This window comes from Perognathus longimembris, chromosome 23 (assembly GCF_023159225.1).
Source record: "Perognathus longimembris pacificus isolate PPM17 chromosome 23, ASM2315922v1, whole genome shotgun sequence".
NCBI classification, from domain to species: Eukaryota; Metazoa; Chordata; class Mammalia; order Rodentia; family Heteromyidae; genus Perognathus; species Perognathus longimembris.
In genome coordinates, this window is record NC_063183.1 from 3,542,786 (window position 1) to 3,564,475 (window position 21,690).

The following is a 21,690-nucleotide window of genomic DNA, read 5'->3' on the forward strand; positions in this document are numbered from 1 at the left end:
CCTCTCTCTCTCTCTCTCTCTCTCTCTCTCTCTCTTCTCTCTCTCTCTCTCTCTCTTCTCTCTCTCTCTCTTTCTCTCGTCTCCCAGGGCAGGGGTCGGGCAGTAAGAGGAGCAGCCCAGGCACACCTCAGAACCCGGCTGACAGCTCTAGGCTCTCGGAGAAACCATGTCCTACACGGATCCTCATCCTAACCAAGCCCCCGAGGAATGAAAGGAACTCGGGGATCCTCCAGAGGCAGCAATGAGGTGGACCAACCCCCTGGAGTCTGCACCCTTCCGAGGGCCATAGACCAAGACCACCCTGGACACCGGATAGCGCTCAAGACAGGAAATCCCAGCTTTGCCCAAGTCCCTGTGGATGCTGACGAGAGGAGACCTGGAATTCTGGAGAAGCTTGTCCTAGGGTAGCCAGCTGCAGAGAGATCCCCCTGCCACACACACACACACACACACACACACACACACACACACACACACTGCTCTGGCACTGAGTCTCCCCCTCCAATCCCCCCCACCCCAGCCGTCCAGAGTACCATGAAGAATTATGAGGATGTGTGACCGAGGAATCCAGATGTTGATCACCACTGTAGGCGCCTTCGCAGCTTTCAGCTTAATGACCATTGCGGTGGGAACAGACTACTGGTTATATTCCAGAGGCGTGTGTAGGACTAAGTCTACAAGTGATAATGAAACGAGCAGGAAAAATGAAGAAGTAATGACCCATTCGGGGCTGTGGCGAACCTGCTGCTTGGAAGGTATTTACAAATTCCTCTCCCTGCCTTTAAATCATCCTGCTGCTGCCGCCCCCGCGCCGCTGCGGGTGTGCTGGTGGTTCAGGGGAGAGGGTGGCAGTGTTTGGGGAGACAGGAAGAGTTGAGATTTGTTTCTGAGGACGTGTGGATGTGCAGTCACTGCTCTCAGCGTGACCGGGGTTGTGTGGGATGGGGAGGCTATGGTTCTTGTTGATTGTTTCTTGTGCACGTTTGGTGTGACTGAGCTCACTTTGGGCTCTAAGCAGCGTCTGCAATTGAGAAATCTTCCAATCCCCAATCCCTAAGCACATTGTGAACTGCTTAGATCTCTGGCTAGAGAAGGGAGTCTTTGGATTTGCCAAAATTGTATTCCAGTGAGTGGGGTGGGAAGGGATGGGACAAGGAGGAAGGCAGGAAGATAGACTGGCAATGGTGGTGATTGGGGGGGGGGGGGCGATGGTGCTCTGATCTGGCACATTCTGAGCTATTACCATATCTCTCACCCTCATCTTCATCAGTTTCTTCTGAGTTTGGTCTAACTATATGTTGTCATGCATCTCTAGGGCCAAGTTATTCAGGGTAACATGTATGAACCCCACCCCCTCACCCCAGGTCCCCCATAAATTTATAGAAGAGCTCATTTAATAACATGTTTCCTTATCTTGGATCCCAACAAAACTGAAGTCTTGGTCTTTTGATATCCACCTGACTTTATTTCTAATTCATCCCTTTCCAGCATACCCCACCCAAAATAAAAACAACCACAAATATGTTTCCATGGCATTCTACAAGATTGATTCACCAAGATGTGTAGCTCCTCCTTGTAATTCTAGAAAATGAAAGGGTTTGTTGCGGATTATCATGAAGAGGGATGCAAAGCCCTCGGGTATTCTATCTCACTGTTGAACTTGCTTCCTCCACATCAAGTCACTCACAACCTCCGTGGGCCAAGCCTGGAGGCCGTGGGGTGTGAGCAGAAAGATAGAGAAGGAAATCAAAGCTGGGTGGATCTGTGGGCCCCAGGAAAAGTCATGGGATTAAAGAGGCAGAGGGAGTTGTCCCAGGCTTCCTGGTGCTCTGTGAGGCTGACCCCAGTGATAGGCAAGAAAATGGGCTTCTTGTCTGCTCCCCTCCTCTGCCTGCCATTGCTTCTTTGCTCCCATCCCCAACCTCCCCCTCCCCCCCCCCCGGGGCTGGCATTTGTCAGGCCTTCTTGAGGCTGTGCATTTCTGTAAATGACTTAGAAAATCATGCTATGACATCAGTTGCTAGTGTAATATTGCATCATTCCTTGGCTTTCTGCCCAGGTCCCGACGCTCTCCTGACTTTAATGCTACTACAGTTGATGCTGGTTTTCTAACACAGATCGGCAACTGGTGGGAAACCCAGGTTAGAAAGGGGGCTGTTTCCAAGGCGGGCAAGGGTCAGGTGAAGCCAGCAGTTCTGAGTGCTTTTCCAGGACTAGATGTGATCTTGGCTAAGACATTGGTCCTTCCCAATCCTCCATTTGGCAGCTGAGAAGTGATTCATTTCGAATTGGTGGTCTTTAGTAAACATGATCCATTTATACTGGATCCTTTTTACTCAGAAAAATGACCAAATTCTTTCCTAAACATTGACAGAAGCCTAACATTTGCAATTCTTTATGGTTATTCACAACTGAAGGAACCCCATAATTCCTTCTCCCCATCTGAGCGTTTTATAACGCTCTTATCTAGTGGGTGTTTTGGTATCGATCTAGTTCTAGAGATGGGAGAAGAAAAAATGCAAGGTTCCTTTCAAGCTCCAAATGGCTTATGGGTGCATCGGCATGTCGAGTTTTACTCATTTACAATTCTGTTGCCTCTTGGAACTTAACATGGAATGGTCCAGCCAAATACCAGTTCTGTTCCCTTTCCTGTGCTTTATGAAAAACTAAGCCTATCCAAGCAGAAATAGGGTCTAAAATCACCAAGCTCTTCCTCAGAAGTTCTCAACAGATGGCTTTCCTTTTCTCCAACACCATGACCTGCACCCACAGAGGAGCTGGAATCCCACCCAGGCACTCTGAGGGCCAAGTGGGAGAAGCAAGAAATAGAATCAAGAGAGAACTGCAGGGAGCTGGGGGTGTAGCTTAGTGGTAGAGTGATTACCTACCTCATGGTGGGTTCATTGAAGATAAGTCATGGTGAACCTTACCTATGAGGTCCTGGGTTCAATTCCTCAGTACCACATTTTACCAAAAAAAATAAAAGAAAAGAAAGAATTGTATGAAATGATGATGTGTTTTTAGGCAAGTAAATCTAAGAAAATGTATTGCAGCCTTTGCATGATTTATCCTAGATAACTTCTTGCATTTTGAGGTATTATGTACAGAAAGTTGCTTTTCTTTAAAAAATGGTGTGTATGTGCCAGTTCTGGGGCTTGAACACAGAACTTGAGCACTGCCCCTGAGAATTTTTGTTTTTACTCAAGGCTGGTGCTCTACCACTTGAGTCACCACTTCACTTCTGGATTTTTTGCTCATTCATTGGAAAGAATAGTTTCAAGGACTTTTCTTGCTTGGGTTGGCTTTGAAATGTGACCCTCAGATCTCAGCCTCCTGAATTGCTAGGATGGCAGGTGTGAGCCCCTGATGCTCACTAGTGTGGGAAACATGTCAGGTGCAGAGGAAACTTGCAGACCCCTCTGGTTTCTGCATGGTGAGGCCTGTACAGTGGGCAGTATCTGCCTGAAGCATTCCTAGGCTCTGTGAGGGTGACATTGGGCAGCCATTGCTTATTGGGTAACTCCCTTGTCTATCACCAAGCCACAGCATCCTAGTTTCCCTGGTATTTTAAGTTCCATTGGATAAGTGGGGGGTTAGGAGCTCAATTTTCTTAACATTGAGATTTTTTTAAAATAGAAAATGGAGATATAAAAGATATAAAGGTTCTTCCACAGTGAGATTAAGAGTCACAAGACAATGTGGCTATTTTGTCCAAAAATAAGGGAATGCTAGCTAGGCACAAATGGCTCACACATGTAAACCTAGCTACTTGGGAAGTTTAGATCTGAGGATCACAGTTCAGAGCCAGCCCAGGCAGGAAAGTCCATGAGACATTTACCTCTGCTTAACCAGCAAAAAGCTGGGAGTGGAGCTGCAGCCCAAGTGGTAGAACACCAGCCTTGAGCAAAAAAAGCTAAGGAATAGCCACCAGGCCCTGAGTTCAAAACTGGAATGGGGGCTGGGAATGTGGCTTAGTGGTAGAGTGCTGGCCTTGTATACATGAAGCCCTGGGTTCAATTCTCTCAGCACCACATAAACAGAAAAAGCCAGAAGTGGTGCTGTGGTTCAAGTGGTAGAGTTCTAGCCTTGAGCAAAAGAAGTTCGGGGACAGTACCCAGGCCCTGAGTTCAAGACCCAGGACCAGAACAAAAACAAACCACAAAAAACAAATAACCTAGGATTGGCACACACAAAAAAGAAAAAAAGTGAAGAAAATGCTCAAGCTTGACAAAATAATATCAAAGGCTCCTGAACATTCCTAGTCATTAGAGTCTCACAAAGAGGTTTAAATACATCATGGATTCTAGGCTGCCCATAGGTCCATGGTGGAACTCTGAGAATCTCAACTTCCAGAGTATTTACAACATGAAAGCTGAAGTGTCGCGAGCTTCACAGTGTCCCGGGGGTGATTCCAGTGCTCATGAAGAGTGCATAGCGCAAAGAAAAAGAGGATATTTCTGCTTTCATTTCTATACCCAACAGAATACAGAACAGTTACTATATACTCATATTATTGTAAGAAATATGTGTGTGTGCAAGTGTGCGTGGATGCACACGCATGCACCAGTCCTGGGGCTTGAACTCAGGGCCTGGGCACTGTGCCAAGCCTAGCACTCTTACCACTTGAACCATTTCTGACTTTTTGGTGGTTTGTTGGAGATAAGAGTCTCACAGACTGTCCTGCCTGGGCTAGCTTCAAACTGCAATCCTCAGATTTCAGCCTTCTGAGTGGCTACGGTGACAGGCCTGAGCACCAACTCCCAGCTTCTCATGAGTCTGTTCAGAGTTAAGAAGGCCCAGCTCTGAGGGGGTGGGGGCCACCAACATAGCCACACACACAGGCAGGGTGCAGGAGGCACCAGACAGGCACAACGACAGCATAGGGCACATTTTGAATGAACAACAAAACAAAACCCTATGGAGAGACTCCCACAGTGAGCAACCAAACGATTGCCTGAGTCATTATCAGGGAGGCAAGCACACAAGGCCTTCACAATGCCGAACCCCAACCCGCTGTGAGTCTCCAGTGGCAGCATGAGAACTGAATGAGTACGTGTTCTGTATGTGGCTTGCTCATTAAGAAAAGCTTTGGAAGTTCTAGACTCAATCAAAGTGATGTACTCAGACAGTGGCTAACAATGCTGGGTGCTAATCACATATCTGTCACCATAGCCATGTGAATTGCACATCTGGTTTCTCTCCTTTGGACCTCAGTTTACCCAATAGAAGGTCCAATTTGTCAGGCACTGCTGGATCATGCCTGTAATCCTAGCTACTCTGGAGGCTGAAATTTGAGGATGGAGGTTTGAACCCAACCAGAGCAGGAAAGGCCATGAGACTTATCTTCAATGAACATGAGACTTATCTTCAATGAACCACCAGAAAACTGGAAGTGGCACTGTGGCTCAAAATGGTAGAGCACTGGCCTTGAGAAAAAAAAAAAAAAAAAAAGCCAGGGACAGCAACCAGGCCTTGAGTTTGAGCCCCATGACTGATCAAACAACAACAACCAAAAAAAAAAAAAAAACCAGGCCAAATTGAGTGAATCCAAGTGTCTATGCTATGTGGCCTTCAAAATAACGTTAGGTGTGAAGCAAGCTTTTACAGCCCTCTTAATTTGATTCTATGGGGGAAGGAGGCGGTACAGCTGGAAAGACATATGCCAGCCGAGATCCGATCTCAGCGTGAGGGCAGTGAGAGCCATAGGGACTGCGGCCAACTGGAAGATGCAGTCACCATCCAAACAGTAACAGTTGCTTTACTTCCCTGGCTTTTACCCTGAGGATGTGGCCCAATATTCTAACCAGAGAGAAGCCAGCTGTGGCTCACACCTGTCATCCTAGCTACTCAGGAGGCAGAGGTTTGGAGGACTATAGTTTGACACCAGCTGGAGAAAACACTTGTGTGATGCTATCTCAACAGAAAAAGCTTGGCAGGATGGTTCATGCCTGTCATCTCAGCTACAGTGTGAAATCAGAGGTCTGCGGGCAGGCTGGCATTGAGTGAAAAAGCAAGATTCTCTCTCCAAAATAATCACAGCAGAAAGAGCTGGATGGGTGGCTCAAAGAGTAGAGCATCTGCCTAGTGAGTGTGAGGCCCTGAGTTGAAACCACAAAAGGAAGGGAAGGGGAGGGAGAGGGAGAGGGAGAGGGAGAGGGAGAGGGAGAGGGAGAGGGAGAGGGAGAGGGAGAGGGAGAGGGAGAGGGAGAGGGAGAGGGAGAGGGAGAGGGAGAAGAAGAGGGAGAGGGAGAGGGAGAGGGAGAAGAAGAGGGAGAGGGAGAGGGAGAGGAGAGGCCAGCTGTAAACTCCGAATTCCAGAATGCAAACCACAAATTCAACTATTAAAGAAGCCTGGGACCAACCAAATCCTTATCTACATGGTAGCTAAATTTGGCCCATAGTTTTCCACATTTCAACCCTGAAAAAAATCACCTAAATGACCTTTTTGATCCCAACTTTCTCGTTATTTTCCTACTTGCTCCTGAATGACTCTTTCTAAATCAGTAATCACTCTTACACTCTTACAATTCTTTTTTTTTTAATGGTGACTAAGAAAGGAAAGTCCTGCTAGTATTTTAGAGGAAAAAACAACTTCAAATGACAGGAAAGAGGTTCGATTCACTACTGCTTCTGCTACAGATGGGGTTGACTGACACCCAACATCTGGCTGAGAAACTGACAAAGATTAGCCAGTTATTAGAAGTTCCCCCATATTCCAAATCTCCAGATGGCTCAAGTTTTTCAACCAGATGGGCTTCCAGCTTTATTTATGAATGCAGCAACCTTTGGAGAGGCTGCAGAGCTGTGGCTGAGGAAGGGAAGGGAAGGGAAGGGGAGGGGAGGGGAGGGGGAGGGGAGGGGAGGGGAGGGGAGGGGAGGGGAGGGGAGGGGAGGGGAGGGAAGGGAAGGGAAGGGAAGGGAAGGGAAGGGAAGGGAAGGGAAGGGAAGGGAAGGGAAGGGAAGGGAAGGGAAGGGAAGGGAAGGGAAGAGGAGAAAGAGAGAGAGAGCAAGAGCACATTGGTGGAGAATGTCCCATGTGCCATGTCCTGTGCTGGTTGCTCTAAGATAACACTAACTCCGACTTCCCATAGCTCCGGTTGACCCTGCTAGAACCTCAAGTTCATTGGGACAGGGATTTTGTCTGTTGGAGACATTGGTATATGTCACTATGGCTTAGAAACCATACCAAGTAGTCCCTTCTGCCCCACTGGCTTTAGGTTTAGGGTGACCTAGGTCCTTATGCCATGTGCAAGATGTTTAAGAGTTTTTTCTTCCCTTTTTCTTTTTTCTTTCTTTTTTTGTGGGTCACAGGGCTTGAACACCAGCCCTGAGTATTGTCTCTGAGCCTATGTGCTCAAGGCTAGAGCTTTTCTGCCCAGGCTGACTTCAAACTGTGATCTTCAGATCTCAGCCTCCCAAGTAGCTAGGATTACAGGCATGAACCACCAGTGCCTATACTGGGGTTTGAACTTAGGACCCTGGGCTTAAGGCTGATGCTCTACCACTTCAGCCTCACCTCCACTTTCAGCTTTTTGCTGGCTAACTGGAGATGAGAATCTCCTAGACTTTCCTGCCTGGGTTGGCTTTGAACTGAGATCCTCAGATCTCAGCCTCTTAAATAATTGAGATTACAGGCCCAGAGGCTATAGAAAACCAGGAAGATGTCCATCCATTTTTTTTTGTTGTTGTTGTTATCCAGAACAGGGTCACACCATTTGTTCCTTAGAAGAAATAACTCTACATTCTGTGGATTTATTTCCGTCTCCTGAGGACATTCATCAGCTTTATGTCTAACTTTGCAATCTTATTCCAAGATACTCTTTCTCAGTGAAATAAATATGAAACAACTTCCATTGAAAGGATTTTGTCGTTCCCCTGGCTTCGTTGCTGCTGAGTTGGGTAAGCCTTGACATGCGTTCGTGATGTACTTTAGAAGAGCTGTGCTTCTCACAATTTTGAAAATTATGCTTTGACATATGGAGGCATCCCAAGGAAAACAGTTCCTTGAGGTTACAGAGAAACCTAGACAAGCTTAGGGTTGTTCTTTTCCCATGTCCCTGTGACCCAGCCAGAAGCACTCTCCAAGGAAGGAGGCAGAGATGGGGAGGACTGTAGTTTTGAGGCCTGTCCACGTTAGTGAGACCCCATCTCAACCAATAAGCCAGGTATACTTGGGCTGGAGAAGCAGTAACAATGACAATAAGAAAGCTTTGCAGTCTCATGAAGCTGAGTGGACTGACACACTGGGGTGGTTGTTGTTGTTTTTCTTGCTTGCTGCTCAGGGCATGAGTCTCTAAGGGAAATGGACTTGCTACCACTGGGAAGCAAAGATCTTTGCTACCTCCCCCAAACAATGGAGTCAGGGAAAATAAAGAAGAAACAGAGATGAAGGAGAATTCAGGATGGGGTGTGTGTGTGTGTGTGTGTGTGTGTGTGTGTGTGTGTGTGTATGCACACGTGCACGCCAGCCCTGGGGCTTGAACTCAGAGCCTTAGTTGGCTTTTTCACTCAAGGCTTGACTGAGCCACACCTCCACTTCTGACTCTTATGCTGGTTCATTAAAGATAGGAGTCTCATGCGCTGGCTTTGAACCTCAAGCCTCAGATGGCAGCCTCCTGAGTAGCTAGGATGACAGGCGTGAGCCACCAGCACCTGGCTGGGAATTCAGGGTGTGTCCAGCCTGTTCAGTGCCAAAGCATTTCCCCCTGAAAAGGCCAATGAACAGTGACGTCTCCGGGGAGGTGGAGGTGCGTGGTGATAATCCAGAAAGAGCTATCAGGGGACTAGGAAAATCAATACCCACCTTGTATGCCAAGTTACCAAGTGGCTGGCTGCGGCATTTGTTCCTGGACCATCCACTGGGTGTTTATTTCTTTACTTAGCAGACAAACTGGATGGCAGGCATGATTTGAAGGAAATATGTCACAAAGCTGACTTGATTCTCACAGCTTCTTCAGAAGATCAAAGCCACTATGATGCTGGGGGTGGGAGGGGTGGAGTTAGGCTTCCTTACTAAGATAGGGCTGGTTTTCCAATCCCCACCACCACCACCTCTGCTTCTCTCATCAACTACATGTCAGCACTTGGGTGAACATGAAGTGTAAACAGACTCAAGTCATTCTCACTCCAGCCAGGAGGCTGAGGGCAGAGAGGTCAAGATGCTTGTGCCAGGGTATATACTGTGGAAGGAAAGGTAGCAGGCCTGGGACCAGAAGTGAGTCTCACCCTAACTGTTCCCTGTAGTGATTCCCAAGCCCCGGCCTGGTGGGATGGGTTCCTCCCAACTACGAAAATGAAGGAGCCCAGATGTTCCTAGATTTGATTCCAGCTCCACTAAAGCAAAGCAAAGAAACGGTGGAGCCGATAGATGAGACATTGTTAACCCTCGGCTGGGAAGAGGTAGTACTTCTGGAGACTGAATGTTCATTTCTGTTGAAAAAAAAAAAAAGAAACAAAGGAAATGTCAGCCACTTGGAAGTGAGAACAAGAAACCCAGGCAGGTGAACAGAATTGGAGCCACCCGCCATTTCCATCTTGGAGCTGGGAGAATTTGCAAATTTGGAGTTGTTGTTAAAGTTCAGGCTGTCCAGTTTGCTGTGGATGAAACTTGGGTGACTTCTTTGAGCTTTAACCTCTAAGTTAGGCAGGCATCAAGGACTCCATCCTTTCTCCACCTCCCAGCTCCTGGCTTGCACAATTTTTATGTATTTAACTGATAGCCAGATTCTCAGGCTGAGCTCAGATGGCTAAAGCCACCTTTTTTTTTTGGGGGGGGGGGGGGTTGTTAATCATGGGGCTTGAACTAAGAGCCTGGGTGCTATCCCCGAGCTCTTCTGCTCGGGGCTAGCACTCTACCACTTTGAGCCACTTCTGGTTTTCTGGTGGTTAATTGGAGATAAGAGTCTCATGGACTTTTCTGCGCAGGTTGGCTTTGAACCTTGGATACTCAGATGGCAGCCTCCTGAGTAGCTAGGATTACAGGCATGATCCAGCAGTACCTGGCCTCTTTTTCTTTCCTTTCAAAAAATTATCTTTAAGCCAGGTGCTGGTGGTTCATGCCTATAATACTACCTGCCTACTCAGGAGGCTGTGATCTGAGGATCAAAGTTCAAAGCCAGCCCAGGCAGGAAAGTCCATGAGATTCTTATCTCCAATTAACCACCAGAAAATCAGAAGTGGCCCTGCGGTTCAAAGTGATAGGACACTAGCCTTGCATGAAAGATCTCAGTAACAGCATCCAGGCCCTGAATTCAAGCCCTACAACCAACAGACCAAAAAAAAAAATTATCTTTAAGTAGTTTTATGGTGGGTTTCCAACTCACCATGTCAGTTTGTGAGTAAAATGTATCTTGATCAAGATCAGTGTTCTATCATTCTCCTCCACCTCTCCCCAACCCACCCATCTCCTCAATGTTCCATTCTCACACGTGTACGTTGGATAATCATGATTGCATTCACCCACCTTCCTCTCTCCATTCACCTGACCCCTCCCTCCCTGATCTCACCCCATACATACCTCAAGTTCCAGCTTTCTGCTATTCATTTTGTTAGATTATAACTTAGCTGTTCAAAGGGTTTGTACCATTGGAATTCTCCCTTGTGTATACACTATACGTGTGTGTGTGTCTGTGTGGTATGCTAATATGTTTAATATTAATAGAAGTTAATATTTGAATAAGTTGATATATATGTGTATATGCATATGACCCTGTGTATGTTTAACTACACATATTTATAAATCAGATCTAATTTCTTATTCTTTTTTTGTGCTGATTCTGAGGCTTGAACTCAGGGCCTGGGTGCTATCCTTGAGCTTTCTTGCTCAAGGCTAATGGTCTCCCACTTGAGCCACAGTTCTACTTCCAGTTTTGGGGGGGGTTAACTGGAGATAAGAGTCTCATGGACTTTTCCTGTCTGTGCTGGCTTTGAACCATGATCCTCAGATCTCTGCCTTCTGAGTAGCTAGGATTACAGGCATGAGTCACTGGTGCCTGGCTTAGATCTAACTTCTATATATGAGAGAAAACATACGTCCTTTATCTCTATGAGCCTGACTTACTTCACTTAACATTTTCCAGGTCTGCTCATTTCTCTGCAAATGATGCAATATCATTCTTCCTGATGGATGAGTATATACTGACATATCAATATCTAGGTATCTATCTATATCTATGTCATCTATCACATTTCTTGAGTCCTGAAAATCGGCTTCATACTTATCATCTCTAATTTCTTATTTTCTGTTGGACAATTATCCAGAGTAGGCCCATTGTCAAATTCCTTCAATATGCTGGGTGCAAACTTGGAGAGAGTCAAGAACAAAGAAAATACATGTGTGTGGACATATTGTGCACAAACCCAGCAGACTCTGTGCCTAAGACTCTGTGTTTGGTTACCTGCGTGTTTAGGAAATTGGACTTATTTTCCACCACTCTGTATTCTGTAGCATATGCTGTCAGGCAGCTTGCATGCATGCCCTGGAATACAATAATCCCTCCCCATGACATTAAAGCAATTCAGAACAACCTCAGTTAACTACCACAGTCTCTTCCCTTGCCCCATCCATTCTGAACCTCTCCCTGGCACATGCGGAAATTAGTTTGGATGCAGGACAGACCATCTAGACACCTGCTTATAACAAATCATGTCGACCCTTTAGCCAATCACAAGACAGCATCACCAATTAGCAACTGATAGGCCAAAATAACCTAAACGAGCTTAGTACCAAGGAAGCTCTGATTGGTCAAAATAGTATGCTTTTCACACACAGTGAACCTGGCATGTAATCAAAATGCTCTTGATGTTCAGAGGAAAAAGGAAGAAAAGCAAAAGAGATCACACGGAGGGGCGATGGTGTTCAACCGAGGCAGAGGCCTGCTGTGTCATGATCACCCTTTGTTGCCGGTGAGCACAAGCAGAGGGGGCAGGAAGTGGAGCATCCAGACAGAACCAGATCTGAAGCAAAAAAATCAGATCTTAACCAGTACCATCTCAAAGGCAATTTTCCAGGGAAGCCCCTTGTGGCTCACTTGTAGGGGCATAGCATCGGCTTAAGAAATAGAGAATAGAACCCAGGCAAAAAGCTAGTGACACCTCGTCTCAACCAATAAGCCAGATGTGGGGGCACATGTCTACTAGAGTCCAGAACATGTAGGACCTTGAATGGAAGTTGTAAAGACTTCGATGTGGATTCTGTAAGTCTTGCAGAACTTGAAGCCCAGGAAGGACACGTTCTTCAGGCTGTCATAGCCCAGTCTGCACCTGGACTCTATCCATATCTCCTGAGACCTCAAACAAGAACTTTAGCCCTCACTAGGCACAGTAGTTCATGCCTGTAATCCCAGCTACTCAAGACATCAATAGGAGGATCATGATCCAAAACCATCCATCCCTGAGCACAGGGCATGAGATCTTATCTGAAAAATAGCTTAAAGTGATCAAGGCTGGAGGCATGGTTCCGGCGGTCCCCACTAGCATACCGGAGGCCCCGGGTTCAAACTCTGCTCCTAAACACAAAACAAAAACAATCCACTTTTGCTCTGTTCAGCTTCTGCCCTACTTTGCCCTTTATTCTTTTCTAGGGAGGAGGTCATAGAGCAGCGCTTCAGAATCACCTTCTTTCTTCCTCAGAGACAAGTCCACAGGCCCTGACTCTTTTCAATATTTTGTTTCTCATCATGGAGAGACAGACATGACATCCATGTGGAAACTTCTAGTGCTTAACGGAATCAAAGGTCTTCCAGCCATCCTTTCTGCAGAGCCGCAGCCCCTTGCTAACTCCCAGGCTTCCCTCCCATGCTGGACTGCCTTCTAAGCTTGGGGACGCAACCAGAGAGGCCAGGCCCGTGCATTGTCCTAGGCAGGCCTTCAGCCTGGGTCCCCTGCCCTGCAGGTGCTGACCCAGCAGCCACTCGGTGCTCCATCCATACCAAGCCAGGTCCTTGGGAGTCAGGGGAGATGGAGGTAGGCCCAATTCCTTCTTCACGAACTGTGGGGTAGGACAGAGGCTAGAGAAGGGAACCAGGTGAGCAGAGCTCGGAACAGGCAGCTTAGAGTGGGAGGTCCTGGATGAGCCAATATCCAGTTGTCATGGAAATGTTCTCTCGGGGCTGTGAGTCCTCAAAATCCCTGGTCCTCAGAGGTGCTCAAAACACATTTGCCAGGCACACTACAAAAGCTCACAGAACTGGCTTTACAATGGGGGCAGAGCTCCCACCCCTAAGGCCTGCTGAGTGCTCGCTTTCTCTCTCTCTCTCTCTCTCTCTCTCAGTACTGAACTTGAACTTTCAAAAAATAAATTCTACTGGGCACCAGGGCCTCACATCTGTGTTCCTAGCTACTCAGGAGGCTGAGATCTGAGGATCACAGTTCCAAGGCAGCTGGGACCAGAAAGCTGTGAGACTCTTTATCTTCAATTAACCACAAAAAGCCACACGTGGAACTGTGGCTCGAGAGATAGAGCGCTAGAAAAGCTCAGCTCAGAGAAAGTACCCAGGACCCGAGTTCAAGCCCCAGTGCTGGCACAAAAACAATAAATACACCCAAGATAATTGATGATTATTATGTTCTTTTACATGTTTCCCCCGGTTGCATTTCCTGTTTTGTTATTTGGCAGAGCTGGGGATGGAACCCAGGGCTTTGTGCATGCTAGGCAAGCACTCTGCCACTGAGCTGCAGCCCCCATTCAAACACGTTAAGATAGAAGAGAAGGTCGTAGCAGCTTCCCTCGCTGTAAAATCAACACACTTCTTGTGCCTTTGTGTCTAGCTCATGAGGTTTTCTCCAAAGTGACTGTGACTTCCAGTTTGGTGAATAGTTCATGAATTTCCCATTTTCCTACTTTTCTTTTCTTCCAAGTCTGAGACTAGGAAGGGAATTTTTTTTCTCTTCAAGTTTAAAATCTTTATAATTTACTCAAAGCCTTTTAAAACGCATCTTCTAACAAGACAATCACACTATTTTAAAAATCAAATTACATAAAAGGGCTTTTTTTTCCCCTTGCTGTTTTTCTGGGCTTTTTTTCCCTCCTGTTTTTCTTTTTTGGTAGTATTGAGAGTTGAACTCTGGGCCTTGCATGCCTGCAAACACTCTATAACTTGAGCCACACCTCCAGCCTCTTTTTGTTTTGGGTTATTTTTCAGGTAGAGTCTCACATTTTTGCCTGGATGGGCCTCAGAGTGCAATCCTCTTCTTTATGCCTCCCACATAGCTATAGGATTATAGGCTGTAATCACCACATCCAACTTTTTGACTGGGTTCTCACTAACTTTTTCCCCTGGGCTGACCTTGAAGCCATTCCTCACAATACTCAGCCTGGAAGCAGAGTTAATGGTAACCTTTAACCTTAGAACATTCTCCCTCCGGCTCCAGGTCTACTTTCCCTGAGCAGGCTTTGTGTTAACCCTTTGTAATTCAGATCTTCCAGTGGCTGCATCCATAGGTTCATCTTTCTCTTTCTCGATTTATAATCTATTGACTTGCTGCCAAGATGGGTGAGAAGTTAGCTCACTCCTCCGCCCTCTGTATCGATTCACTTTCTATTTTCTTTTAAATAACATGAATCTAGCCAGGTGCCTGTGGGCTCACACCTGTCACCTTAGCTACTCAAGAGGCTGAGAGCTGAGGATCAGGGTTCAAAGCCAGCCCAGGCTAGAAAGTCTGCGAGATACTTATCTCTAACCACCCAAAAGCCAGACGGGAAGCTGTGGCTCAAGTGATAGAGCCCTAGCCCTGAGCACGAAGGCTTAGGGGCAGATCAAGCCCTAGGAGAAGCACAAAGCAAAACAAAAATCATATAAATCTTCATGTCTTTCTTCCCCCATCCACCATCGGTAGAATATTGTTGCTTCCCCTTCACAGAATAGGACACCTTGCACATTTCCCCTGCCCAAGTCTGCCAGTTAGCTCCTTTCTGGATTTTCATTGTGGAGGGTGCTTCGAGTCTGTAATAACACCCGCATCTTCATGTTTGGGCAGCAGACTGACTGGTTCAATGATTATTCCTACGATGATGAAGTTCATGGTCAAGGCGTACCTGAGCTGCTCTCGGGGATTACATTTTACTTACCTACCTCAGTTGCTCATTTTGTATGCCTATTTGTGCTACATTTAGGCATGATTTTTTATTTTCCTGGAGTTTTTTACTGTTTCAGGGTTAAAAAAATTCATTGGCATACATTAACTGTACAAAGGGACTTCATTGTGGTATTCACCACAGGTATACAATATACCTTGATCAAATTTACTCCATCTTAACCCTTCTCCCTTCTCTCTTTTTAAATAACTTTTGGTAGCTTTTATTATGCTGTTTCAAAGGCTTTTCACAACATTTCAAAGCAGAATTAAGTTATCTTACAACCCCTGTGTGGAAAGGAAGAGGCTGTTTCTGGAAAAAAAATTACTCTTTCCTTTTTCCTGTTTCCTCAGTTAATTCTGGTAGTTCAGAATCTAGCCTCAGCTGGGCACTCATGGTTCACACATGTAATCCTAGCTACTTAGGAGGCTGAGATATGAGGATCACAGTTCAAAGCCAACCCAGGCAGGAAAGTCCATGAAAAGCCAGCAGTGCCACTGTGGCTCAAGCGGTAGAGCGCTAGCCTTGAACACAGAGAAGTTCAAGGACAGCACCCAGGCCTTGATTTCAAGCCCCAGGACTGGCAATCATCATCATCATCATCATCATCATCATCATCATCATCATCATCATCATCATCAACTTCTCCAAGTCTTGTTTCCTTGTCTATAGAGGCAGGTTCTCGCTGAGCCTGCTCTTGGCGTTGCTGCAGGCATCCATACTTGCACAGCCTTAGAACAGTGCCTGGCCTGTGTCCTAGGCTGGTGCTGGGTAGAGCAGTTTCCCTTAGAGAAGCGGGTCAGGATCTCCTCACCTGCATGGTTCTGCTGACGAATCTTGGGCGTCATTCCTTTCCTCCTGGGAGGAGGTGATCAAAACCTTAGTGGATCTGCGATTTGAGATCTGAGGATTGAGGTTTGAAGCCAGCCTAGGCCAGGATAGTCCATGGGAGTCTTATTTCCAATTAACCAGCCACAAAAAGGCCGGAAATGGAGGTGTGGCTCAAGTGGTAGAGCAAAACAATAATGCTAAGGAATAGCATGCAGGCCCTGACTCCCAGCTCCAGTACTTGGGTGCATGCGCACACACACACACCTGTGTTCTAGAATATCTTTCAGATGAGCCACCCTGGGAGCCATTAGCTCTTCTTAAGCAGCAGCAGGTGGATGCCCTCAAGAGTATCCTATGGGATATTTCACACATTTTCGTCTTTTAAAAAAATATTGTTATTATAAATAACAGAGGGGTTGTACAGAGGGGTTGCAGTTACACAAGTCAGGCAATGAGTACATTTCTTTTTGGACAATGTCACCCCTTCCCTGGCTCTCTCCCAGTTTCCCCCCTCCCCACCCACAAGTTATACAGTTCATTTTCCACATAGTGTCTAGTGAGTACCACTGCTGCATTTGTTCACCCTGTTCCCTTCCATTTTGTTGGGTATTTCACCCATTTTAAGGATGATCAAACAGAACTCAGTATGTGCTACTAGTGGGATTTGAACGCAGGTCTTTCTGTCTGAACATCGGTACCCTCAATCCTGCTGTTACAGCTCCATGTTTCCCAGCTGTGGACTGCCAACCCTTAGGATGAGGGACAATTCCCAGGATTCTTGGAGGAGTTCAGCAAGCTGGAAACTATTGCAGAGGGGAGAAGTGATTTCCTTTTATACTAGGAGGGAGTTTGCACTGATGGAAACAAAGTAGTGTTCAGAGGCTCGTGGTCCCCCTACACACTCTTAGGCCCACTGAAAAGAGATGCCAACTGTGTTTTGAGATGTCTGTAGCAAGCTGGGCCCTGGTGGCTCATGCCTGTAATCCTAGCTATTCCAGAGCTCTAGATCTGAGACTCTTACATCAGAGAGAGAGAGACAGGCCCTGAGTTCAAGTCCCAGTCCAGAACAAAAAGATTAATTGATTAATTTAAATAAATAAGCAAAAATATCCTAAGCAAAGCAGTAAAAAAAAATACGGATTTCATTGAATCTCACATGTTGGGAACTCAATTTTAATGTTCTTTTTTTTTTTTTCCTCCAGTACTGAGGTTCCAACTCTGGGCTTAGGCACTAAGATATTTTGCTCAAGGCTGATGCTCTATCACTCAAGCCATAGCTCCGCTCCTGGCTTTTGATGGCTAATTGGAGATAAGAGTCACACAGATTTTCCTGCCTGGGCTGGCTTCAAACCACGCGATCCTCAGATCTCCATCTCCCATGTAGCTAGGAATACAAGCATGAGCCACCAGTGCCTGGCAATTTTAATATTCTGTGTAACAAAATACAAAGCACCTGTAGGCACTTCGATTGCACTTCAATTCCATAGATGGGGGGGGGATCTCAAGGAGAGGCCCATTGTGGCTGGGTTGCAAGCTGAACTAGCTACCCCCCCCCAAAAAAAATATAATTAAACACCATATTTACTTGAAAGAGTGACTGACAGGCAAATTATGGCTGTTCAGGCTTGGGTATTTGGCTGATATTTTCTCAGAAATGAGCTAAGTGGGCTGTCACTTCAAAGAAAGCAACTGACAGTGTTTATTGCCAAGGGAGGGAAATTCAGGGCTACAAGTGAAAAAGTCACAATTTTGGAAAACTTGTGTCTGACCCTGTGAGTCAATGTGATGGTTTTTGTGCTTGTCGTTGTTGTTGAATATTGTGAAATGAAATGTGCCAAAATTAAAAGACCTGCAGAACTGAATGTATCAATGGCTCCAAAATGATGGGCACATAATGGGTAAAAGACCCAGTCACACTGCAGGATTGGAACAATGAGCAGATCCTTCATATGCTGAAACATGAAAAGTTAATGCATGTGACTCCATCCTGTATGTTGCAAGTAGCCTTGAAGAATCTACCCCCTGCTGTGTTTTGTTATCCTATCAAAGAATATTTACTGTTTGTTCTATGCTGGTAGCTCACACCTGTAATCCTAGCTACTTGGGAAATCTGAGAATGGAAGTTCAAAGCCAGCCCAAACAGGGAAGTCCATGACACTCTTCTCTCCAACTAACCACCAAAATGTTGGAAGTGGTGATGTAAGCTCAAGTGGTAGAGCACTCGCTGTGAATGAAAAAGCTCAGGGACAGCACTCAAAGCCCTGTCAAGCCCCAGGACTGGCAAAAAAATGAGCAAATACCCACAACAATTATTTTCAAATACACTTACCCTTGTCGATCACATATTTACATGAGATTAGATTTTCTTCATACATCACCCCAAACATCTAACAGATCACATGCAGACCTGAGAATGTATTTTCTATGATGCCAAATGTTAAAGAGAGAGAGAGAGAGAGAGAGAGAGAGAGAGAGAGAGAGAGAGAGAGAGATTTGTGAAAAAAAACCCACAATTTCACATCATTTTTGCTTTGGAACATAGATTCGTTTTCACATAAATACATTATTTTTGTTAAAACACTTGGATTTCTTATCATATTCAAATGAGTTATAGAATGAATATTTTACAGTTTTTGAAGTGTGTGTGTGTGTGTGTGTGTGTGTGTGTGTGTGTGTGTTTCATTACTAGGGCTTAAAATCAGGGTCTTGAGCTCTTGGTTGGCTGGCTTACTCATGGCTGGTACTCTACCACTTGAGCCACACCACCAGCCCATCTTTTTGCTGATTAATTAGAAACAGAGTCTCACAGATTTATCTGCCTAGCTGTCTTTAGCCTCAATAGCTAGGATTACAGGTATGAATCACTAGCACTCAGCTTGAGTTTATTTCTGGCAAAGGAAATATCAAACAGATATTACTCACCAAAACAAGAACTCAATATGTTGCATAAGTATAAAGACTAAACGTTTAAGAACCTGTGCCACAGCTATATTTTTCATCCTGTTGACAAACTTGAAACGATTAAGGAAAAATAACTGAGAAGAGAGGACTCGTTGTCAGGTTTTCCTCCAGTTCTGTCTTTTCTTCTGTGGGGAGAGATGAAGCTTCATTCTCTTTAGTTGCAGCAAAGCCAAGCTATTGTTCTGCCATCCCCGGGATGTAAGAAGCAATGGAAGACTTTCACAAGCCCTGGCAGAGATGGCTTTGATTAAAATGTAACCCTGCTGGTATAAAGTTTGACAGGGCCTGCAGGATTCTTCGCATCATGTGTCTTTGTTCACGAACACGGGCAAAGCTAAGCTGTGACTCCACAAGGAGTGAAGATCTGGGATGATGTAACTCTTCCTGGAGCAGGCACACAGGGTAGCCACATCCTCAGGTGTTTGGTGGGTCTGCGTTTAAATTTATAAACTGCCTACCTTTGGGTTTTGTTGTTATTGTGCCAGGACTGGGACTGGGACTTGAACTCAGGACCTTGCACCCTTATTTGGCTTTTTCTCTCAAGACTAGTATTCTGCCACTTGAGCCACAGCTCCACTTCCAGCTTTGGGGGCAATTAATTAGAGATAAGAGTTTCCTAGACTTTCCTGCTCAGGCTGGCTTTGAACCACAATCATCAGATCTCAGCCTCCTAAGTAGCTGGGATTACAGGTGTGAGCCACATGTGCCTGGTCCCACCTTCTAACTTATAACAAAAGGGACCGATGAAAGAGTAGTGTGGTTATGGAATGGACAGGACTAATGAGTGCTCACTGATCACTCATTCCTTTAGCACTGGTAAGCAGAGTGGAATCTGGAGCCAGCTTGTTCCTTGTGGATTGGCCAGTGTAGATATTGGTTAAGTGTTAGGGTTCTCTTTGGGGTTGCCATCTTGTCCTCCATTAGTGTGGTTTGGACGGCACTGCCTCAAGCCTGGCTCCCAGGATGAGCCTGTGGCCTAGGCAAGGCCCTGCGGATTATCATAAGGCACCAGGGAGGCTCTCCCAGCAATTCTCAACAGGAACATTTGGCAATGTCTGTGAACATTTTGTTAGGTCCCATATTGAGGGGTCATGTGACTGGACCTAGTGCGTGTGGCCAGGAATACTAAGGAGCATGGAGGGTAAGACATCCCTTGTGCCTAGCAGAGAACTGCTGTCAAAGTTGGGGACTGTGATCATAAGGTGATGGGTGGCCATTGAAGGGTTTCTTTATCATTATTATCTTAAGTCGTTGTACAAAGGGCTTTCATTTCAACATGTCAGTGTGTGAGTACAATGCATCTTTATCTATGTCACCCCTTCCATCCTTCTCCCCACATCTCTCCCTGCCCCACCCCTCCCCTCAAGTTACCTGGTTCCATCTTCACGTGTGCTATGAATATCACGACTGTCTTCGCCTACCTTCCTCTCTATTTATCCACCCTCCTTCCTATTGCCCTCCCCCAGCACATGACAACACACATTCCAGCTTCCTGGTATTCACTTTGGGAGACTATAAGTTAGCAGTTCAAAGGAGTTAAACCATCAGAACCCTCCCCTGCATAGGCCATACCTCAGTTTGTTTATGCGTGCCTGCATAAAACCCTATGTTTTTAATATATGTTTATAATTTAGATCTAACCCATCGCAGGTCTTTACACAGAGAATGCGTGATCTAAATCCTTGTCTTAAAGGTCAATTGCCATGTAAAAACTGATCAGAATGGAGCAGGGAGATAAGCTACTGCAATAGCCACAGAGAAAGAAGTCTTTTAAAGTTTGAAGGATATGTGATCTGGAAATGTACATCTGAGAACTGTCAGTGGCAAAAAAAGAAAAAAAGCAGATATTTGGATGTGAATGAGAACCTTCTATAAGCCTATGGAAAATAAGAGCAGAGTTGTACCGGTGGCTCACACCTGTCATCCTAGTTAATCAGGAGGCTGAGAGCTGAGGATCATGGTTCAAAGCCAGCCCAGGCAAGAAAACTCTCTTATCTCCAATTAACCACCAGAAATTCAGAAGCAGATCTGTGGCTCAAAGTGGTAGAGTGCTAGCCTTGAGTAAGAAAGCTAAGGGACAGCACCAGGCCCTGAGTTCAAGCCTTAGTATCAATATACACATACACACACACACACACACACACACACACACACACACACACACACAGATCCCAAGACAGAGTCTTGTGACAATTACTTTACATAGTAGCTAGCATATCAACTCTCAAACAAGATTAGATATGATTAGTATTTACCTTGTCTGAGAGTTGATATGCCAGTTACTATGTAAAGTAATTGTCACGATCACATTTGACTCATTAAAACCACCCATATCGCCCCCATGTTGCAGATGAGAAAACTTAAGAAGCACAGAGAGGTTAATCAACCCCTTCCACATGCATAGCTATCGCCAGAGATAGACTTTGAGCTCAAATAGTAGGACTCCATCACCTTCCCTTGTGACCCTTGAGATGCCTCCACTTTTGATCAGAGAAATATCTTCAAAACTCACAACTCTCCTAAGAGCTGGAGGATGCAGAAGAGCTGGAGAGATATTGGAGGGAATAGATGTGTTCTGGAACAAAGAACAGCATATCCAAAGAGCAAGAGACTAGTGTGAGCGAAGTATGAACCAGAACCCAGGACAGGTTGTGATGGCTGGAGCACGGAGTGAATTCGTGGTGGGGTGAATGCAGAGATAGGTCACACTGAAGATGCTGATGGGGCCACACCAGGCAAACCTTTTGGGAGGGGCATGAAGTTGGAATTTATCTTGGGGACCACAGGGATGAGAATCTAGCGGCCCAGGTATGGTGGGGCTCATC

General features: G+C 45.8%; 1 protein-coding gene across 1 annotated transcript in view; it reads left to right on the forward strand.

Annotated features, from left to right (window-relative positions):
• The first annotated feature begins 514 nt into the window (after window positions 1-514).
• The window catches only part of Cacng3 (calcium voltage-gated channel auxiliary subunit gamma 3), an 80,838-nt gene continuing 59,662 nt past the window's right edge, over window positions 515-21,690 (forward strand). Inside the window, exon 1 of the mRNA XM_048332613.1 lies at window positions 515-755. Coding sequence (XP_048188570.1) covers window positions 545-755 — 211 coding nt within the window. The 5' untranslated portion in view covers window positions 515-544. The remainder of the gene's footprint in view (window positions 756-21,690) is intronic.